The sequence below is a fragment of the Nyctereutes procyonoides genome, unplaced genomic scaffold, assembly GCF_905146905.1.
Source record: "Nyctereutes procyonoides isolate TBG_1078 unplaced genomic scaffold, NYPRO_anot_genome, whole genome shotgun sequence".
Classification (NCBI taxonomy): domain Eukaryota; kingdom Metazoa; phylum Chordata; class Mammalia; order Carnivora; family Canidae; genus Nyctereutes; species Nyctereutes procyonoides.
Genome location: NW_026575148.1, coordinates 3,152,261 through 3,173,197, shown reverse-complemented (window position 1 = coordinate 3,173,197; position 20,937 = coordinate 3,152,261). Strand labels below are relative to the sequence as shown.

Below are 20,937 nucleotides of genomic sequence, written 5' to 3'. Positions count from 1 at the left end.
TATGCAAACTGCAGTATCCCCATCAACACATAGGTGAAAAATCTTCAACAGACAACGAATTTTATGTTTTTTAGGAATGAAAATCCTTTAGAAGCTGTGAAGTCTTAAATCTGGATGACCTGTATCAATACCGGAAGAAACAGAGGGCTTGACCTCATCTAGATATAGTGCATTTCTTTGCTCATACACATTTCCACGTAAATAATGAGCTTGCGTGATGTCATTGATTCTATTGTTTTTATTGATTTTTATTACTTTTATTAAACAATGTTAGCCAGGTCAGATGATTAAAAAACAATGAATATTCTTGAAATATGTGTGAACTATTAACTGATATAAACTGATCCCATCTTTCATCATAGTAGTGAATTTTCAGGTTGCACACAGGTAAGTAGTTCATATTCCAAAAAAAACAATCACCTTGGGGTTAATCGTCCAGTACAATTCACAGGTTCCTATTATATAGCTGTGTGTATAAAAGTTACAGAGTTTAAAAAAAAAGTTACAGAGTTTAGCACAAAGCCATTACAAACAGGAAAGCATCATTCTAATTGTTACTGAAGCACTAGAGGTGGGTGTCGGCAATGGGTATCCTCCTGAGTTCTACGATCTGAGAGTCAGTCAAGGTGCCTCCCTCCTGGCTGCCTTGACCAGATTCATTGTCACTCACACTGAGACCAGCACCTGTAAGAGAAGAAGAATATATATACAATTTTAAGGATTTTAGTTATTTATTCATGAGAGACACACAGAGAGAGGCAGAGACACACACAGGCAGAGGGAGAGAGGAAAAAGAATCAACACAAAATTCCCAATCATTAGTGCAGTGAATTAAGAATCAAGTTACATCAAGTTGACACACGGTTATTTCTATTATATTGGTATATAGTGAGCTATACATTTCGAATACATATCATCATTATCATTTTTTTTTAAAGTAGGTTCTACACCCAAAGTGGGGCGTTTACTCACCATCCTGAGATCAAGAGTTGCATGCTCTACCGACCGAGTCTGCCAGGTGCTCCTTGACTAAATATTATTAAACCTAACAATTATAAGCCTGTATTAAAATTCCTTTTGGTAGTTTTTTAAGTAAAAAGTGATTTCTAAAGACACAAGTCTAGGTTCTCAACCTTTTCTGTTTCCACATGGTTGACATGTGTAACTTACTCCCAAGAACTGCATTTCTCCACTGGGAGCTTATTAAAAAAAAAAACAAAAACACAACAAGTAGTTTTCAGCAGGAGGATAGGGTTTATAGTTAGAAAACCAAACCTCTAACCCCACGTGTACTGAACCTAATGGGTCCTTCCGCTGAGACCCAGTGTGGGCAGTGATCTGAGAAGAAAGACATGTATTGACAACACATGCTATCATATCAGCCCCCAGAAGACACTGGCTCTGAACGACTGAGATCTGATCCCAAGATAAAAATAATTGTGTAACACGGTACCAAAACAGATCCATACACAAATCCCACAAGGCTAGCTGTTAATTACAGATAGCGCCCAGAATCTCTGTTTTGAGGAACTTCCACTATTCACCACTCTTTTTACAACTCAGAATAATTCAGAGAATTTAACACTGTGCCAGAGTAATGCCTCGTTCTTTTCTTCTCTAATGTGCAGAGGACCATGAACTCATGTTCTCTTTCTCTTTCTCACGCTTGTGCGCGCACACACACACAAACACACACACACACATACACAGAATGGGGATGTGGTCACGGGGTGTGCTGCTGGGTTGAATCACAAGAGATTACGGCTCCCACTCCTCCCCCTCCGCTGGGCACTAGACTCTACAAACAAGAAGAAGACTGAAAACCCAGTTGCTGGGTGGCTGTGACTTCCCTTTCTGTTTGAGATACAGAAAAGACAGTTCTGGAGATTCGGTAGGTGTGGGAAGATGGTGGATTAGGTTCTTAACTTATTTGGGGATGGAAGCAGGAAGCATCCCCCCCGCCCCCCCCCACACACTGCCTTTTTGCAGCTGAGCCCTCCCTCTTCTGGGTTTGCCTTTTCCAATGTCTCAGCAAAAGGCTGCTGTTGGAACCCCACCTCCAGTCTTTGCTTCTGGGACACTGCAGTTGCCCATCTCATCCTCTGATTTGTTGGCTCCCCCAGAGAGCTCTTGTGCTTCCTCCTGAATCTTTTCCTTCCGGTCACCACAGGAGACCTTGTCTTCAGCCCTGCTTCAAGGCCCACACCATCCGCTTGACCCCTGCTTGCTCACTAGCTTGACATCTCACTACTATTTCCACCTCTGTCCAACATGCTCTTACCCCCCCACCTCCTTAATTTGGCTGCCTCCATTCTTTCTGTCAGTATCAATTCAGCTGTCACCACTGCCATCCACAGAAACATGATGATTCTCTTTCATCATGTCTGACTCCCTCATTGCATCATGCCCCTCATATCTTTCTATCTTCTAGTTCATAGGACCGTGCTCTGCACACTGTGGGTGTTCAATAAATGTTTGCTGAATGTATTAATTAACCATGCTCTGCATTCTAGTTCTTACCAATGTCTCTTTCAGCCTTTTTGCCCGTTCTGTTCCTCTGATCCATTCCGCATTCCACTGCCCTCTCCTTCCCAGGAACAATCAGTTCCTATCGCCAACTGCATCAAGTCTGGCATTGGCTTTCAGGATACTTCCTAATCTGGCTCTACCCTATTAAATAGATTTCAGCCCGTACCTGTTGGAAAGCTTTCTCAAAGTGATCAGATCTCCTGTCTGGTCCTGCACATGCCACATTAATTCCAGCCTGAGGGTCTTTTCCTCCTGCCCATTCACCAAAGCCCATTTTCATACCCTCCTGCAGATAGTTCTTTAACCTTCTTTCAAAACAAGGAGGTGAGGGATACAGTATTTGAAAAGAAAAACCCTAGTTTATACCAGAATCACATCCCCTTTATTCTCTTAAACTTTCCTGGTTTGGATAATAAATTATATGGTATCCCCCAGATAATGTATGTAAGTCACAGAGCAAAATGTGTGACAAACACCCATGAACTCTTTCCTCTGGTTAAGAACTAGAATGTTCCCAATGACAATATTTTGACAAAAGCACAGATCTGGAGCTACCCTCTGTTTGCCCCTGTTTTTACTTAGCCCTCTTGAATCATTTATGGTTTTTGGTTGATAACATTTGAATCTGCTGCTATGCTTTAAAAGGGCCAAAGGCCCATGCTTCTTCTCTGCCCAGGGAACAGGGGAGCTGTCCCACTTGGAAGAAACTCAGTAGCTTAGGAAGACACTGGCCACTGTATAAGGAGAAGGTAACTGGGACCCCGAGGACCATAGCAGCTTAATCTAGGTGAGGAGGAACAAAAGGGCTACATAACAAAGTTGACCAATATGGGATCAACTACAGAGAAGAAGAGAGGGCACCACGAATACCATCAGGGCAGAGTGGGGCTTAATGAATGAACTAGTATCAACTCCCAATGACTCTGCCTGCCTGCTCCAAATCTCATTAGGAATACGGAAGTGTTTGCCCACAATCTTGACAAAGCACACTAGAGTGTTCTGTAGTGGAAGCCTACTGAGCAGACAGTGAGGAACACAGGAACTAGAAGTAATATTTTATATTCATCTAGTGCCTCTCCTTTGTTCGATATTTCAACACGCTTTAGTTAGGAAAGGGATGATTATTAGTCCTGTTTCATAGATGCAGGGATCGCCTGGGGATCAAAGGTGTTCAGTGAGTTTCTAGGTCACACAGCAGGGAAGTCACAGAATGCAGATATCCAATGGTCTTTCAACCCCAAATGTAAGGTGTTTTCTTCTATACCACACTGCCTCTTGTGGTGGCAGTTCTTACTGTGTTGCTTCCTTGTCCTCTAGGCTTTGAGTAGGCAACCTCATCTATAGAATACATTGCTTACCTTCTTGGCTCACCCCCAATGCCATTCCTACCTCACTTATAGCCATGGTGCAACGAACACCCAGGTGTTCTGGAATACATGATGAACATTTCAAATGGGCTACTGAACTTCAAATTGGTCAGATAGTGATAGATTCTTCACATTAACAATCTCTAACCTCCATGAAAATTTATAAGCTAATTATAATAACTCTTATTTGCTAAATGAGGAAACTGAAACCTTGAGTCCCTTGCTGAAAATCACATAGATAGTACATTACAGAACTAGAATGCCAAGGCAGGGCTCTCTGATCCCACGGCCCATCCTATTTTCTACACATTTTTCAAATGTGACAGTGATACAAAGGTCATTCTCCTTCAACCTTTTTCTGAAGGAAAAAAAAAAATCTTTCCAAATTTTGCTCCTCCACTTTGATGCCCATTTAACTTTATTTAGCACACTGGTCTCTAGAAGTTTTTGAAGTTAAATAAGTCATTGTGGTTTTATGTGATCTATCTGAAAGAGAAATTTATTAATGAGTTCTTAGAGGAATTTGAGTATTTAGGCCTTGATTCTGAATGTTTTCATTTCTATTCAAGGACTTGTCATTTATTTTCTTCTGACTGAAAAAGAAATCATTTGAAGTTTCCAATAAAGAAATGTTTACCATGACATTTATGTCCTTGGCCTGAGGTAAAACCAGGAAGCTAAGGGATGAAGACTGATAGGGAATCAGATTAGTCTTTCTGGAAGAGGCCTTCTGTGAAGGAAATCTTGTTTCTAAGCTCAATATGCTCCAAACTTGACATATTCTAGAATCTTGTCAGCTTTGGATCAACATAAAAATCTGGCCACTGAGCTGGCTGTCCCACCTCAAAATCTAATACTATACAATGCTTCTGGTCAGTGCCTCTGAATTCCTTTATAAAGTGTCTGAAGCAATGGGATTCCTTTAACTTGTGGTACATGAAGGTTTTTCAAAGGGTCCAGGGTGGCGTGAGAAGGACAGCTTAAAGAAAATGTACTCCTAGATCTTTAGCTTCTATGTGCACTTAAAAAAGAAAAAGTTTATTTATTTATTTAAGTAATCTCTATATCCAATGTGGGGGTTTAACTCATGAGCTTGAGATCAAGAGCTGCATGTTCCTCCAGGTGAGCCAGCTGAGCACTCCCATGTGCACTCTACTGAAGAGTTTTTGATAATTATTTGTAAGAACACTTAATATTTTATTTTATTATTATTTTTAAAGATTCTATGTATGCATATATTTATTTATTTTTAAAAGATTGCATTTATTTATTCATGAGAGACACAGAAAGAGAGGCAGAGACATAGGCAGAGAGAGAAGCAGGCTCCATGCAGGGAGCCCGATGTGGGACTCAACCCCAGGACCCTGGATCACGTCCTGAGCTGAAGGCAGAAAAGCCCATAAGCTTGTAAGAGAAAAGCCCACTCCTATATTTTAAAAATGAAATGAATATGTGGTGTGTGGGTCAGTTAGGTGTCTGACTCTCAATGTCAGCTCAGGTCATGATCTCAAGATTTTGGGATCAAGCCCTGAGTCAGGCTCTATGCTGAGCTCAGTGTCTGCTTTAGATTCTTTTTCTCCCTCTCCCTCTGACCCTTCCCCTGCACTCTCTCTCTCTCTCAAATAAATAAATAAATATCTAAAAGAAAAAAAGTAATAACAGTGTGTATCAAATTGCTATGGTACTTAGATTGCTCTGAATTAGTTTAAAACAATAATGTGAAATTTTCATTTTTAAACACTAAAATCTATAGTACAATGGAAATCACATTATTTGAAACTATTTAAACTTATGATGAAAATCCTTAGATGTTTATTAAATATATGCAAAGGGTTACATAGCTTTCCAAAGTTGTTTAAGAGTTTACATGAAAAGACTTGGAAGACCCACTGTTCCCAGTACTAGACTTGGAGTGCCCATGGTTAAAGTGGACTGGTAATAGATCAAGGTTTGCAAACCCAAATGTTAGGTCGGCCAGCATAAACCAGTGACACAGGTCTGATGAGCACTGGACAAATCAAAGAGCTCATGTGCTGTCTAAAGGGATGGCCATTACTCAATTCCAATCAAGAGATTTTAAGATTGCCTAGATTTTAAGCACTTTGTTGCTAGAATTTTATTTTTTAAAGAAATTCTGGGCTTTTATGGGCTATCTCTGTTTTTTTTTTTTTTTTTTTTTTTTTTTTTTTAAGTAATCTCTACACCCAGTGTGGGGCCCTAACTCACAAGCCCAAGATCAAGTGTCACATGATCCACTACTGAGACTGAGAGGTACGCTGGAATATCTCTGAATTTTAAAATTTGGGCTTAAAAAATGTTAAAATGCCATGACAATCAAACAAAACCCTCTGTTGGGCCAAATCTAGGCCTATGTGTTAACTCTAAATTCAGCTGTAAATGGAATGGCACGTAGACTTGCTCCTTTGATTTGCCCATATCCTATGATGAAGTGTCTTGGGGGTGGTGCTTGATTATTATAGTACCTTTTCTAAAAATAGAGGGAACCAATGCTAGAGACTCTTATTTCGGTCTTTTAAAGTATTTATTTACTAACGAGTTTAGTGAGTTCCAAGGAATGCTAAACTCATCTATAAGTAAGCAAGTCATTCCATACATTCCTGAACTAGATGCATTTAATACTTGCGATATATATAGGACCCACATCTAATTTAATTATGCTGCAAGAATTCATTTTATGTTTCCAGTGTCACAACATCAACTTTGTAGTGCTGGGGACATAATTGTCCCTGAGAATTGCTAGTAATCTGAAAGACCCATTTTAGTCCTGCTAGTGAGCATTTTAGACAGCTGTTCATTCCCTCCTTCATGAAACTTCTCTCTTTACTTCTTTCTCACCATGCTGCAGTTTCCTCTGTGGGATCCTCTTCTATTCACTCATTTTTTTTTTTTTTTAAATTTATGTTCCAGAGAGAGAGAGTGAGAGCAAGAGAGCTAGTGTGGAGTGCAAGGGTGGGGGGATGGGAGTGGAGGAGATAGAGAATTTCAAGCAGACTGCACTGAGTACAGAGCCCAACACCAGGCTTGGTCTCAGGACCCTGACATCATGACCTGAGCTAAAATCGACTGACACTTAACTGACACTTAAGGACACTTAACCAACTGAGCCACCCAGGTTGCCCCTATTCACTCTTTAGAGATATTATTCAGGATGCTCTTCTCATTGCCCTTCCTTTGTCTCCTCTCCCTTCCTCTTCTCTTCCCTTTTCTTATCTCTCTCCTTCACTCTCCCAAGATCAAACTTGTCTATTCCCACAGTGTTGAATGTAGTCTCTACATGGATACATGTCAAAGAAATACCTCCAGCCTGCACCCTCGGCTAAGATCCTTCAACCCTGAATATTTAAGACCCCCAGGACTAATAACCAATACTTCCAAATCTGAACTCATCAGTTTCCCCCTAAAACAAATGAATACATGCTCCTTATACAATTCCTCAGCCACCAAAGTGAGAAGCAGGAGCCTTTGGGGACTGTCCTCTCAGTGTTCCCTCAGCCTTCCTCTTGTGTTCATCCTCTCTTTCTCATTTCCACTCCCCAGATCTGAGGCCCAAATCTCATTCCCTTGGACAATTATAATAATCTCCCAGCCTTTCTGGTTTTGCTTCTAAATTTATTCCTCATACTTTTGTAAGAGTTATTTTGCCTCAAAAACCAGTGGGAACATGCCATTCCTCTCCTCAAAAACCTCCATGGCTCACTAGGTTCTATAAAAATCCCACTCCTTAGCATGGCTTCTGAACAGCATTTTAATGTTATGTAAAATACCAGCAAGTGTTCTGCTCCCACAAAATGAATCTATTACTAAATGTGTTCCGGAAACACCAGGTTAAATTAAGTGAAGTGGGTTTCTTTACTCTAGGACTTTTCAGAGCTGCTAAATGCTAATGTGAATTGTGAATCCTTGCAATTTCCCAAATATACTCAGTCAGAGGATCCTCCCATTGAGGATGACTATAAATATCTCAAGGAGGTTGTTCACTAAAACCCAGTTGGGGGACTACAGTAAGTCAGTAACAATGCAGGTAAATTACCTTGTGGGTCTTTCTCCTGCTGCCTGGCTTGCACTCCCCTTTCACCCCAGCCACGCTACAGGGTTGCTTCTCCCCAAGTACCTGTAGGCCACGCACCTGTAAGCCCTGGACTTCAGCTGATCCTACTCCCTCAGTCTGCAATGCCTTTTGTCCACTCTCTACCTATTTAAAACCACATATTTTTCAAGAATCAACTGAGAGAGTTCAAAAAAATTTCCTTGATCTTTTGAATAATTAGTAACTTGTTTCACTACTTACTTACTCTTCTTTATGTCATGTTTGTGTGACTGTCTATTCCACCAAGCAAACTCTAAATTTCTTTTCATTCATTCATTCATTCATTCATTCATTTTCCAATGATATCTACAAAAGTTTTACCAAGTGCCAAGCACTATTCTTTTTTTTCTTTTCTTTTTTTAAAAAAAATTAAATAATAATAAATAAACAAATTAAGGGTCACAGAGGTGTTCCACCTGGCCACTCTGGAACCAGGCACTATTCTTAATATAGGGGATATACAGTAAAATGCACTTTGAATAATTATCTTAATAGGTTCATCTGAGTAAGGACATATCTTCTTGCTTGTACATCTAGAAATGAAGAGTTCACTGAAATTTTTTTAAATATATATTTTTAAAATTTACTCATTCATGAGAGACACTCAGAGAGAGAGAGAAAGAGAGAGAGAGGCAGAGACACAGGCAGAGGGAGAAGCAGGCTCCATGCAGGGAGCCCAATGGGGGATTTGATCCCAGGTCTCCAAGATCGTGCCCTGGGCTGAGGGTGGCACTAAACAACTGAGCCACCCGGACTGCCCTGTAATTTTTATAACAGTGGCAGTTTGAGTTTTTTCTGAGGGAAAGAATAAAAGAAAAAAAAACTGCAGGGGTGCCTGGCAGGCTCAGTTGGTAGAGCACGCAATTTTTGATCTCAGTGTTATAAGTTTGAGCCCCACATTCAGGAGTAGTTTAGTTAATAAAAAAAAATTAAGAAAACATCCTGCATATTTGATTTGAGAACAACCATCCATTAGGGTCACAGGTTGAGTGGGGTTGAACATGTAGGAGGAACCAATGAAATATGATACATGATGGTGCTTGGAAAGCAGTAGAACTATATGTGGCCCATTATCTTGCCTTTGACATTGCCTTTGACATTTTTTGCTTCAGAGACACTCCAGGTGTCTTTGGCAGGTCAGAGGCAAAATTCTCTGGGTGAGATCCCCACCAGATTGTCTTTACAATATTAAATTTGTCTCAGTGGTATCTTGGTGTTATATCAGGATTCCAGGACAGAGATATTTACATTTAGTCGGAATATGCCTTTTTCTTAAGAGCAAATTGTAAATTATTTTTAGGTTGTGTTATATTTGGTGCCAAGAACAAAATATCCTAAAGTTTGCTGGGTCATGAGAATCAGGATGTGCTAAGGGGTGACTGACTGTGCTTCTGCAATTTCATGGGAAGAAGATACAAGTTGTAGCACAGCAAGAGTGCCTATTTCTAATGTGGTTTGTGGGTTCATACATACCAGGATTTTTTTTTCATACATACCAGTTTTTAATGCAAATATCAAGTCATCAAACTCCTGGGACTCTTCATCGGCTATTAGTGACCCTTGGCCATATCCTCCGGAGGAAGGGAACGTGGCGCCATTCTGTGGACTTGGCTTCAAGTCAGGGCTGGCCTGACTGGCTTGCTGGAAGGATCCTCTCTCCCAGTCAGGGGGCACCTTTTTGGGGGAGAGTAGTGAGAAAAGGAAATCATAATATCAATACATACATATTTACTCTGATATTTAATTTAGCTCCACATTCTCATTACAGGGGCCAAGCGAAGGGACTGCTGAACTGTTTAGAGATCTGTCTTTAATTTTACCTTTGGTCCTTAGAGAGAACTCAATTTGGTGATCCTAAACAATTTCTCTATTAGAATTACTTATAGGGGCACCTCGCTGGCTCAGTGGTTGCGTGTCTGCCTTTGGCTCAGGTCCTCCCCAGGTCTTGGGATCAAGTCTCACATCAGGGTCCCCGCAGGGAGCCTGCTTCTCCCTCTGCTTGTGCCTCTACCTTTCCCTCTGTCTCTCATGAATAAATAAAATGTTAAAAAAAATTACTTATAGATCTCTATGCCGTTATGCATCGAAAGAAAATTATTTTTTAACCCAAACAACATGTTTTATGTTTTTGTAGGATGTATAAAAAGAAAACTGCTAAGAATTTAAGAATTGGAAGGGAGGGATGGGGCTTGGTGGACAAAAGAGGGGAAGGGGAGTGAAATTTCCAGTTATAAAGTATTCACATAATCCTTGGATCAAATGATTAAAAAGATAGTTCTCACCTGGAATGATTAAATATATCCACATCCCTCAAGATCACTGATAACCAATCCCTTAATCCTTCCTTTCCTCATGCCTTCCCTTCTCTGCAGGGCTTCCTAGAATGTCTCTGACAGTCCTTCATCGACAGCTGGATCAAGGCCAATTTTAAGCCTCTGAGGAATGTCGAGCACACTTAAGGGTATGGCATCATGCAACACCCCACATACACATTCAAGTGGAATTAAACTGTCACAGCTGCTCCCTCCCAACAGAAGGTATTCTGAGAGACTGCAGGGATGCCTTGTATTGAGAAAAGTGACCTGAGGACTGTAGAGATCATGTGAGAGAAGATTAAAACTTAAAATATTTCAGTAAAAAGGTGAACATCTAGACCAGCACTGCACAACAGAGCTTTCTGTGACAACACAAATATTTAAATCTGCGTTCTCCATTATGGCAGCTACCGAACCCATGTGGCTATTGAGCACTTGAATGTGGCCAGGGTGAGTGATGAACTGAATTTTTAATGCTCTTTAATTTTACTGAGTTTGAATTTAAGTAACCACACATGGCTAATGGCTATTGTTTTGTATAGGTCAGATGTAGACAAATGCTACATTGGGTACACAATCAAAAGGACAAAAAAAATTTTTTTTAATTCTCATTCCAAAAAGATCTATTTCTATTGGTATCAAATATGATGTGAAAAAAGTTCCATTTTAAGAACTTTGGGGATATAGAAATGGTGTTATATTTCCAAACATTTAAGGGTACTAAAAACTAAATTCTTAAATATTGTACTTGACTTGTGATCACTTAACCTTAATTTTAACCTGACATGAATAAAACTCCTTTTTACATTAATATGGAAGACAAAAAATAATCACTGAGCAGATAGATTATCTATCTCTCTACCCACCTACCTCTTTACCTACTTATCTATCTATAAGCCATTAACTTATGGACAGATGCACTTTAGCTGCCTGCCATTTTTCAGGATGCAAACACAAGTACTATTCCCTTTGGCTCCTTATTTTTTTATTTCTATTTTTTTTTTTTTTTTAGAGAGGGAAGAGGGAAGGGCAGAGGGAGAGGGGGGAGAAAGAATCTTAAGGAGGCTCTGTGCTCAGCGGGGAGCCTGATTCAGGGCTTAATCTCACCACCCTGAGATCATGACCTGAAGGGAAATCAAGAGTTGGAAACTTAACCAACTGAGCCCCTTAGGCGCCCCTCCCCTTGGCTCTTTATTTATTTTCAAAGATTTTATTTATTTATCATGAGAGACACACACAGAGAGAGGCAGAGACATAGGCAGAGGGACAAGCAGGCTCCATGGAGGGACTCCAATGCGGGACTGGATCCCAGGACCCCAGGATCATGCCCTGAGCCCGAAGGCACATGTTCAACCACTGAGCCACCCAGATGCCCCCCCACGCCCCTTGGCTCTTTAATACAGAGAGGGAATATGAGCTATGTAAGGAATGGTATAAGCAAGCACGCCTGAGGCATTAAAGAACTGGCCAGGGACCTGCATACCATCACTGACTGGACAAATGTCTTCAGGTAGGTTTTAAAATCTGAGTGGTGGTCCCAGGGCTATGGGTAGCATTGCTGACAGGTTGGTGGCAATATGATTTAGACGCAGGAAAGCAAAACGAGATGGACAGAATGCAGAGGACAATGGGAGGTGGATCTCGCAGAGGACGTCCCAGATAGATTTCCTAGTAGTGCTGCTGAAGCCTTCTTCCAAGCTCTTGTCCTAAAATATTTTTGGGTATTTAAATTAAAGGGAGTTTTAGCCTATTTTCTTTTCACTGAGTGTTTGTTGGGATCAAAGTAATGAGCTGGGATGACTGAAGAAAGAGAGCTGAGACAGTATTTTTAGGAAGAACACAGTATTTAAAAAAACCATTTCCGAAGCAGATTCAGTCACTGCCACGTTAAATTAGGAAGATTCTGAAGAAAGTGATGACAAATTTTGCACTGACTTCCCAGTACAAACTGCTGGTTAGTACAGCTCACAGGAGAGGGAACAAAAAGAATTAGATAACAGGCATGATACCAGAGTAATAAGCCAATCAAATACCATAGATCAGAGGCTATTGGTAGGAAAGGGGTTTGAAAGTCACATAGTGCCTTCTAACTGTCACTCTTGGTGAGGGGGTTAGAGAAGGGGAGAGAGGGGAGGGGAGGGGAGGGAGGGGACAGCATGAGCAAGTGCAAGAGCAAGGGCGAGGGCAGGCACCTCCTCCATAGCACTGATGAGATTCTGGGTGGACTTGCTGATTTCCCCTCCAGCTGGAGGCATGCCGCTCCCCGGTGTGAAGAAGGCTGTGCTGGGGCCTGGGTGCCCATTCATTTCCACTGTGTAGCTGGCTTTCATAGGGCAACACGTCTGGTTGTGTAGAATGAAATAAACCACAAAAACATAAAGTCCCTGCAAAAGAAAATAACACCAGCTTGTTAAAGGAAGTCCGGCTTCCGCAGCTGAAAAATAAAGGTGGTTGTAATTTGTAAGCACAGTCAATTTTCTACAAGCGTTCTCCAAATTCTACCTAAAGCAGGGAATTACAGAACATATTACAAGCCGAGCAAGAGGCCCTGTAAATTTCTGAATGTCACAAAAAAAAAAAAAAAAAAGGGATTCGGTTTATTTGGGGAAACTGCCCTCTCCCTAAAAAATCATATTTTTCTTGATTAGAACACAAGCGACTCTGAAATCCAGCACTACTAAGACATGAAAACAGAACTTCAGAAGTAATATCTGATTAGCCGTGTAGCTCTTGTTTTAGAAAGCAAACCTCTTGCCTCTCAAAAAACCACTCTTTTCCTGTCGATCTCATTTATTCTCATTTTTTTTTTTTTTGTAGCAAAAAGGTTGAAATGAGGTACTAGCGCTCCAATCACCTTGTAGACTTCCAGAAGGGCAGCACTAATTGAGCCTTCCCATTTTGTTTAGCTCACCAACTATTTCATTTGAAAACAGAATCACTGGGTAGGGACTCAGAGGAATTCTGGGGAATTGCTTAATATTTAGCGTGCCTTATTTCTCAGCAAATGTTACAGGAGACAACAAAGCTATCTTGTGAGCGCTGATAGATCTGCTGGCCCTTTAAATTCTTTCTCAACCCGGTCAAACTCTTGACAATTGCTCTGCTTCCTTCACTGGGAGCAACTCAAATTTTGTATTTGTGTTCCAGACATGGCCTACACTGGCTGTTCTTCATGATTTCTACAAGGGGTCTACTGTATACTTCTAATGGTACTTCTATAATGCTTGGTAATTTTGACCTTTACACTCAGCCAATAAAATAAGTTAAACTGTGGCTTTTGTATCTGTTAATCCTGGTGTTTAAGTTTTGGAAGCAAGTAAGAATAGTTAATAAAATTCTTATATTAATCCACAGAAGTGAAAGCAAGACATTCAGCTTATTAAAAGAAGAAAACGAGTTAATGTTAACATTTTCCATAAGACACAAATAAGTATCTTCATTTGGTGACATTTGCATTCTCCCATGGTTCATGACATTTCTAGGAGTATGGAAGCAATAAAGCAAGTAATATGCTTGTGGGCTTGAAATTTTAATCTGTTGGTATAAATAAAAAGGCTACTAAAATATTAAAGGCATAAGAATTACAACGAATTTTTAATGTAAAATGAAATTAAAGAACAGTCTGCGAGTTGGGCATGCTAGTATGCGAGCTCTGTTGCCATTTCTAAGACTACTACCAGAAATTAGGTCTTTCTCCACTTTCTGCTAGAATGACTCCTTCCAGAGTTGGCGTCCAATGTATATAATTAACAAATATGTTTTAAAATCAGTGGTCTGTCTGCTAAAAATATTTTAAAATATAATTACTCTTACCACAATATAAAATTAGTAATAGAAACTTTTTTCCTTTTGAATTAGGGTTGTGTTTTTTTAACTCAACATTAATATTTTAAATTATGTAAGATCAGCGAATTAGTTTCATATGCAAACGATGATGTGAATGTTAGCAGAAACAAATCTTCCTGAAAACACACATACACATCCAAAATTTTTCTCGTACAAGTAATTTTTCACATGGGTATGACCTAATTACATTGGCCACAGCAATAGACAAAACAGGAAAAAAATTAAACTGTCAGCCTTAAAACTGTGAGAATGTCACTGATTTATTTCAGGATTTCTCTAAGTGTTACAAAGTGATAGGGTAAAAGCTAGATCAGGAAACAAAAACCATGTTTTAAAACCCATCTCTAAGGACCCATTTGTTAAAAAAGCACATTCCCTCTTGTTTGTTTTTATATCTAGCCTTTTGTGCTGCAGGAAAGGAACTGCCTGCTGAAAATAACTTGCATGTGAAAACTACATGTGTTTTCTTTTTTTTTCTTAAAAGAATATTTACATATACAGTAAATACTTGGGATCTTTCAGATGTACCTCAGGAAACATAAACACTGCTAAAATGGAAAGAAAAAAATGGTTAAATGCAGATTATGCAACATATGCCTGTGTCCAGCCAGGTCGGGCAAATATAGAAAAGAGACCTTCATAATCCAAAGTACTCAGCTGTGGAGATTTCTAAAAACAAGTCCCTTTTCAAACGCTGCACGTTAAATCTCAGGCTCTCCCTAGTATGCTGGTCTGTAAAATAATTTAAGAGAGAATCTAGAATCTCAAGTATTCAATCCAATATTCTGACCACCCACTATGTGCCAGGCCAAGCACTGAAATGCAAAGAGAAAACATCTGATTCCTCCTCTCAAGCTGCTCATAAAGACAACAAGCTCTTACAAAATAATGGGTTAATTTTTTAAAAAATTCTTTTAGCAGCAGGACCTATAGAATCCACTTGTTGTACCTATTCCTTACTTAGGGAAGGCTGACCGAGTGGAATTCTTTCTGGGCATTGCTGTTTTATTTTGTTGGATCTCCTACTGCAAAGATGAAAAATGCTTCCAAAGTCTTTAGTTAGATCATAGCTGGATGAACCATACCCACTATGGCCAATTTTTTTTTAAGATTTCATTTATTTATTTATGAGAGACACACAGAGAGAGGGAGGGACACAGGCAGAGGGAGAAGCAGGCTCCCTGTGGGGAGCCCAATGTGGGATTCAGTCCCAGGACCCCAGGATTATGACCTGAGCTGAAAGCAAACAACCACTGAGCCACACAGGTGCCCCTATGGCCAACTAAAAAAAAAAAATATTTTTTGATTCAGGAATTTAAACTTATTAGCAAACATTGAGTGAGACACAAATGAGTTCATAGTGTCCAAAAGAGTTAATAATTGCTCTTAACATCTTCAAAGAGCAAAATAATGTGCAGGAAATTTTGGCTGCTTACCTCAATAACTTTTTTTTAAGATTTATTTATTTATTTGAGAGAGAGATATAGAGCCTACGTGCAAGCGAAAGGAAGAGCAGAGGGTAAGAATCTCAAGCAGACTCCCTGCGGTGCTTGAGCAGAGGTGGAACTTGATCTCAGGACCCTGAGATCTTGACCTGAGTGGAAATCACTAGTCAGTCACTTGACAGACTGAGCCACCCAGGCGCTCCTCAATAATTTCTATCAGGTCCAGGTGAAGTAGGAAAGAATCAACACTACGATTTTACATATTTGACAGAGAAGTAGAGGCAGAGAACTGAGTGAAACAGGAAGTTGATTAAGCTGCCTGCCCCTGAAGGAAGTGAAATCTGGGACTTCACACTAATTGGGAGGACTCATCTTCAATCTGAGAGTGTCTCCCTTTAAGGGCCACGATACAGTCCTCAAACAGGAGAAGTCTTTGCAGGGCTTGTAAAAAGATCACAGAGGAGAGCAGAATCCAGGTATTTAAACTATCAGTCATGCAAGCTCTCAGTCAGCTATCCTCCTGGTCCTTGTCTTTCTCAACCCATAATTCCTTCAGGTTACAAAAAAGGGGTCAAAGTCTCAAATACATTTAATGAACCCATTAGACAGCTGCCCAGGCCCATTCCTTTAATTTTAAATTGTCGCTAAATAAAGCAAAGCATTAGCTCACTAATTTTTTCATGTTCTGAATGTGATCATGCACTCACAGCAAATTGGAGTTCGTGTGACAGACTTCACACTGTATCCTCCACCAGTACACCCATCCAACAAGAGCTCTCAGCAATCCTGAGCTAAGTGTGTTGACAACCTGACATACTGTCTCTGCATGACCTCTCATACTTATTTCAGTTTCTGGTGACGAGTTTTGACCAACAATACATGATAAAAATATGTAGGTGATGGTGTCTAATCTGCCATCAGTCTAGATACTAAAATGTAAAGATTATAGTGGGGCCACCACTTAAACATCTGAGGAATACAAAGCTAGAGTTCTATAGGCAATGAGCAATTGATCATACAGACACCACACATCTCACTGTATGCCACAAAAGTTGAACAACTAACTATGCTGTCAGTAGTTGGAATTAACTATGAATAAGGTATATCATGATTCAGAGAATTTGAAAACAAAGAGATTTTGCTAATATAAAATTCCAGTGAATTCAGGTGAAAAAGAGATTAAAGGAATTAAAGAGGCTGACAGGTAAAAAAATACTCAAAAATTGTTCACTGCTGTCCCTGAATTAAGGAATCCAGTGAATGTCACTGAAGATGAATAAAAATCCATAATGTTAATATAAGAACAGTTTCCTAAAAAAGGAAAAAATGCAAATGAATCTGCAGCTTGAAGTATAATACCATGTACCAGAGAAATTTTGATACAGGTTCCTTAATACCAAACTATAGCCTTACTAAGTTTTACACTTTAAGATATTCGAGTAGAAAAAAAGGCCAATCTCTTAATAAATGGCAAATTTTAGACTAGCTTCAGACTTCTTTACATTGACTACTAGTGTTAAAAGACAATGGAATAATAATCTATTAAGTTCTGAGGGGAAAAGTTGTCCAAGAATATTATACCCAGCCAATATAGCATTTGACATTATCAAACACACACACAAAAAATGCAGGCAATGCAGAGTCCATGTATCTTCTTGGGTGAGGAAAACCCAAATTCCATGATAATAAAATATGACCAATAAAGACATGAATTTCCCATAGAGGAAAAAACAGAATATGAAGATGGCAAAAGAATCATAAAAATATCTGTATCTATGCATTTAGATATAAAACCAATATTGAAAAAAATTAGAATTACAGAGGGTCAAATGAAAAAGTTAAGTCTAGACAACTTAAAAAGCATAATACTAACTAAAAAAATTCCCAAGTTTGGGAGAGAGGATGTGGGAGATCTGAATATTGATGATTCTATCATCTTTTATAGCATAGAATCAATCAATACTATAAAATTAAAATACTTAGATTATAAAAACAGTGATTCTAATTCTTTAATGTATTTATAATTTCTTTTCTTTCTTTCTTTCTCTCTCTCTCCTTCCTTCCTTCCTTCCTTCCTTCCTTCCTCCCTCCCTCCCTCCTCTCTCTTTCTCTTCTTTCTTTTCTTTCTTTCTTTTTTCTTTTCTTTTCTTTTCTTTTCTTTTCTTTTTCTTTTCTTTTCTTTTTCTTTTCTTTTCTTTTCTTTTCTTTTCTTCTTTCTTTCATGTTCTATGCCCAACGTGGGACTTGAACTCACAAACCCTAGATCTAGTCACATGCTCTTCCAATGAGCCAGCCAAGTGTGTCTAGAGTATCTTTTGTGGTATAGAATAATTTTTTGTAATTCAACAATTATTCCTCTTCCATTTTAGTTTTTCTTGGGACAAATTCAAGTAAATTGAAATTAGGTCTTGTACATTATAGCAACTCTATCTAATATGGTTACATATTTAAAATTTACTTTTAACTAGACATTCAATATTTAGTGTGTTCACTTAATGTCACTTTTATTTTTAAACAAAAATTGGTATTTAAAGAGACTTAATGACATATATAGGAATATAATAGGAATGGTTTTAAAAATGATCCTTTGTATTTAATGCCTTATTTGCTCTTTTGAGTGCTCTTGATTTCCTTCTATAGAAGCGGATTTTTCTCATATCACTTTTCTTTCCCTTCAGCCTGCAGAACTTCTTTTTAGCATTTCTTGTAGTTAAGATTTGTTAGAAATAAAATCTTTCATCTGTCTGAAAATGTCTTTATTCCATTTTCATTTTAAAAGGTATTTTCACCGGATATGGAATTCTAGGTTATCAGGTTGTTTATCTGTTTGTTTGGGGACTTCAAATCATTACATTGTCTTTTTTTTTTTTAAGATTTTATTTTTAAGTAATCTCTACAGACAACATGGGGCTCCAAGTCACAACACTGATATCAAAAGTCACATGCTCTTCCAAGTCAGCTAGCCAGGTGCCCCAAAATATCATCACATTGTCTTTTGGTTTCCAGAATTTCTTTTTTTTTTTTTTTTTTTTTTTGCCCCGGGCCAAAGGCAGCCGCCAAACTGCTGCACCACCCAGGGATCCCGGTTTCCAGAATTTCTGATAATAATGTTGATTTTTGTCATTTTCTTGTATGCAGTGTTCCCTTCACTTCCCCAAGCGAAGGGGACATTGATTTCCTATTTAGATTTTCAAGAGTCTGACTATGATACATGTAGGTATGATTTTCTGTGTTGAGGATTCTCTAAGCTTTTTGGATCTGTGGTTTTTACTATCACATTTGGAAAACTCCTGGCTATCATTGTTTTCATTATGATCACTTAATGTTAATGAGGATTATTTATGGGTGCAGTTTGAAGTGATTTTAAAAGTTTTTAACCTTGGGGTACCTGGCTGGCTTAGTCAATAGAACATGTGACTTGATGTTGGGGTGCATTTGAGCCCCACATTGAGTGTAGAGATTACTTTAAAAAAAGGTTTTAGGGGATCCCTGGGTGGCACAGCGGTTTAGCGCCTGCCTTTGGCCCAGGGCGCGGTCCTGGAGACCCGGGATTGAATCCCACGTCAGGCTCCCAGTGCATGGAGCCTGCTTCTCCCTCTGCCTGTGTCTCTGCCTCTCTCTCTCTCTCTCTGTGCGACTATCATAAATTAAAAAAAAAAAAAGAATTAAAAAAAAGAAAGAAAGAAAGGTTTTAATTCTTATACTTTTATTCTTTGTTCCAATTCTTTATAATAATATTTTCCTTTTTTCTCAGTAGTGATTTTTTTTCAACTAAAGCAAATTTGCCAGTATATTAAATAATGATCAATTCTATATAATGGGAACATGGACATGTGGATTTATTATTGTTTTTCTTTTCCATATTTTTAAAACCTTGAAACATAAAGATATTAAAATAATAGGAATAATATTTTGGGAACCATAGGAAAAATGTACAATTTCAAAACCTCCAGATAAATGTTAAATCTGTTATAAAATCCAGTTAAGAAATAGACAGTGGAATCATACAAATGGCCCACACAAAACTAGTCTAAGTGCACAAAACAGGATAAAGAAAATAGAGAATTGAAATCTTCATTAAAACCACAAATTTGGGATTAAAAAACAGAGTATCTTCCATTAAGCTGTACTGTCCTAGAAAGCAAGAGACTATGTCCAGTTCACCATTGTATTTTTAATTTTGTATCATGGACCCTGGCACACAAGAAGAGCTTAAGAAATATTTGTGGAAGAAGAGATCATGGTTTTTAAATTTCAGCAGGGGATCCCTGGGTGGCGCAGCGGTTTGGCGCCTGCCTTGGCCCAGGGCGCGATCCTAGAGACCCGGGATCGAATCCCATATCGGGCTCCCGGTGCATGGAGCCTGCTTCTCCCTCTGCCTGTGTCTCTGCCTCTCTCTCTCTCTCTGTGACTATCATAAATAAATAAATTAAAAAAATTAAATTTCAGCAGTGGGAGAGAGTAGGATGGGGGTGGGGACAGATGTGAGTTGGAGGCATGTGTTGGTTTTAGCCCTCTATTTCTCTCACCATAGGTAGTCCAGTAGTTGCTTAATAAAATTTTGTTTTGGTTTGGTCTTTCCATTTCACATGCTACATTGCCAAGACTCTCTCATGGGAGAGCCAAGCATCCACTCCGAGCTGGGTCTCTGTTTTTCTGGGTTGGTGCGCCTCTGGGTGGCAGGCTTACTAGGCGCTGAGTGCCCAGGTGGCTTCCTGGCTGCGTCTGGCTTCTCTGCTGGGGGTGGGTTTGTATATTGCTGCTGCTGCCTCTTGTAGTTACTTCTACTCAAAGTGTTCCACAGCTCTCTGCTTTGACTCTTCCCTTGGCAGACAACCATGAGAAGTCTCTGTGATCTCTTGCTTCTGGCTTCGCATCCTCTTGGGCTGCTGACCTACTGCTGCTTTGTATCACTAGTGATTTAGCAGCAAAGACAAGGGATTTCAAGCCAATGGCAGAACTGAAAAGATAAATCCAGTATTTGTATACTTTTATATTTTTCTCAGGTGTGAGATAAGCAGGAGTTTCATTGTTCTTTGCTTCTTCTTCTTTTTTTTTTTTTAAAGGTTTTATTTATTTATTTATTCATGGAGACAGAGAGAGAGAGAGAGAGAGAGAGAGAGAGAGGCAGAGACACAGGCAGAGGAAGAAGCAGGTTCCATGCAGGGAGCTGGATGCGGGACTCAATCCCGGGACTCCAGGATCAGGCCCTGAGCCAATGTCAGGTGCTAAACTGCTGAGCCACCCAGGGATCCCCTGTTCTTTGCTTCTTAACTCTTTTAGTTTTCAGTTTCAGTCCTTTTTGTTGATGTTCTTATTTTTTATAA

General features: G+C 39.3%; 1 protein-coding gene across 1 annotated transcript in view; it reads right to left on the bottom strand.

Moving 5' to 3' along the window:
- Positions 1–223: 223 nt before the first annotated feature.
- The window catches only part of ADGRV1 (adhesion G protein-coupled receptor V1), a 522,964-nt gene continuing 502,250 nt past the window's right edge, over positions 224–20,937 (bottom strand). Inside the window, exons 88-90 of the mRNA XM_055312783.1 lie at positions 12,512–12,703; positions 9,501–9,678; positions 224–684 (exon numbers count right to left, since the gene is read on the bottom strand). Of these exons, the coding sequence (XP_055168758.1) occupies positions 566–684; positions 9,501–9,678; positions 12,512–12,703 (489 nt within the window). The 3' untranslated portion in view covers positions 224–565. The remainder of the gene's footprint in view (positions 685–9,500; positions 9,679–12,511; positions 12,704–20,937) is intronic.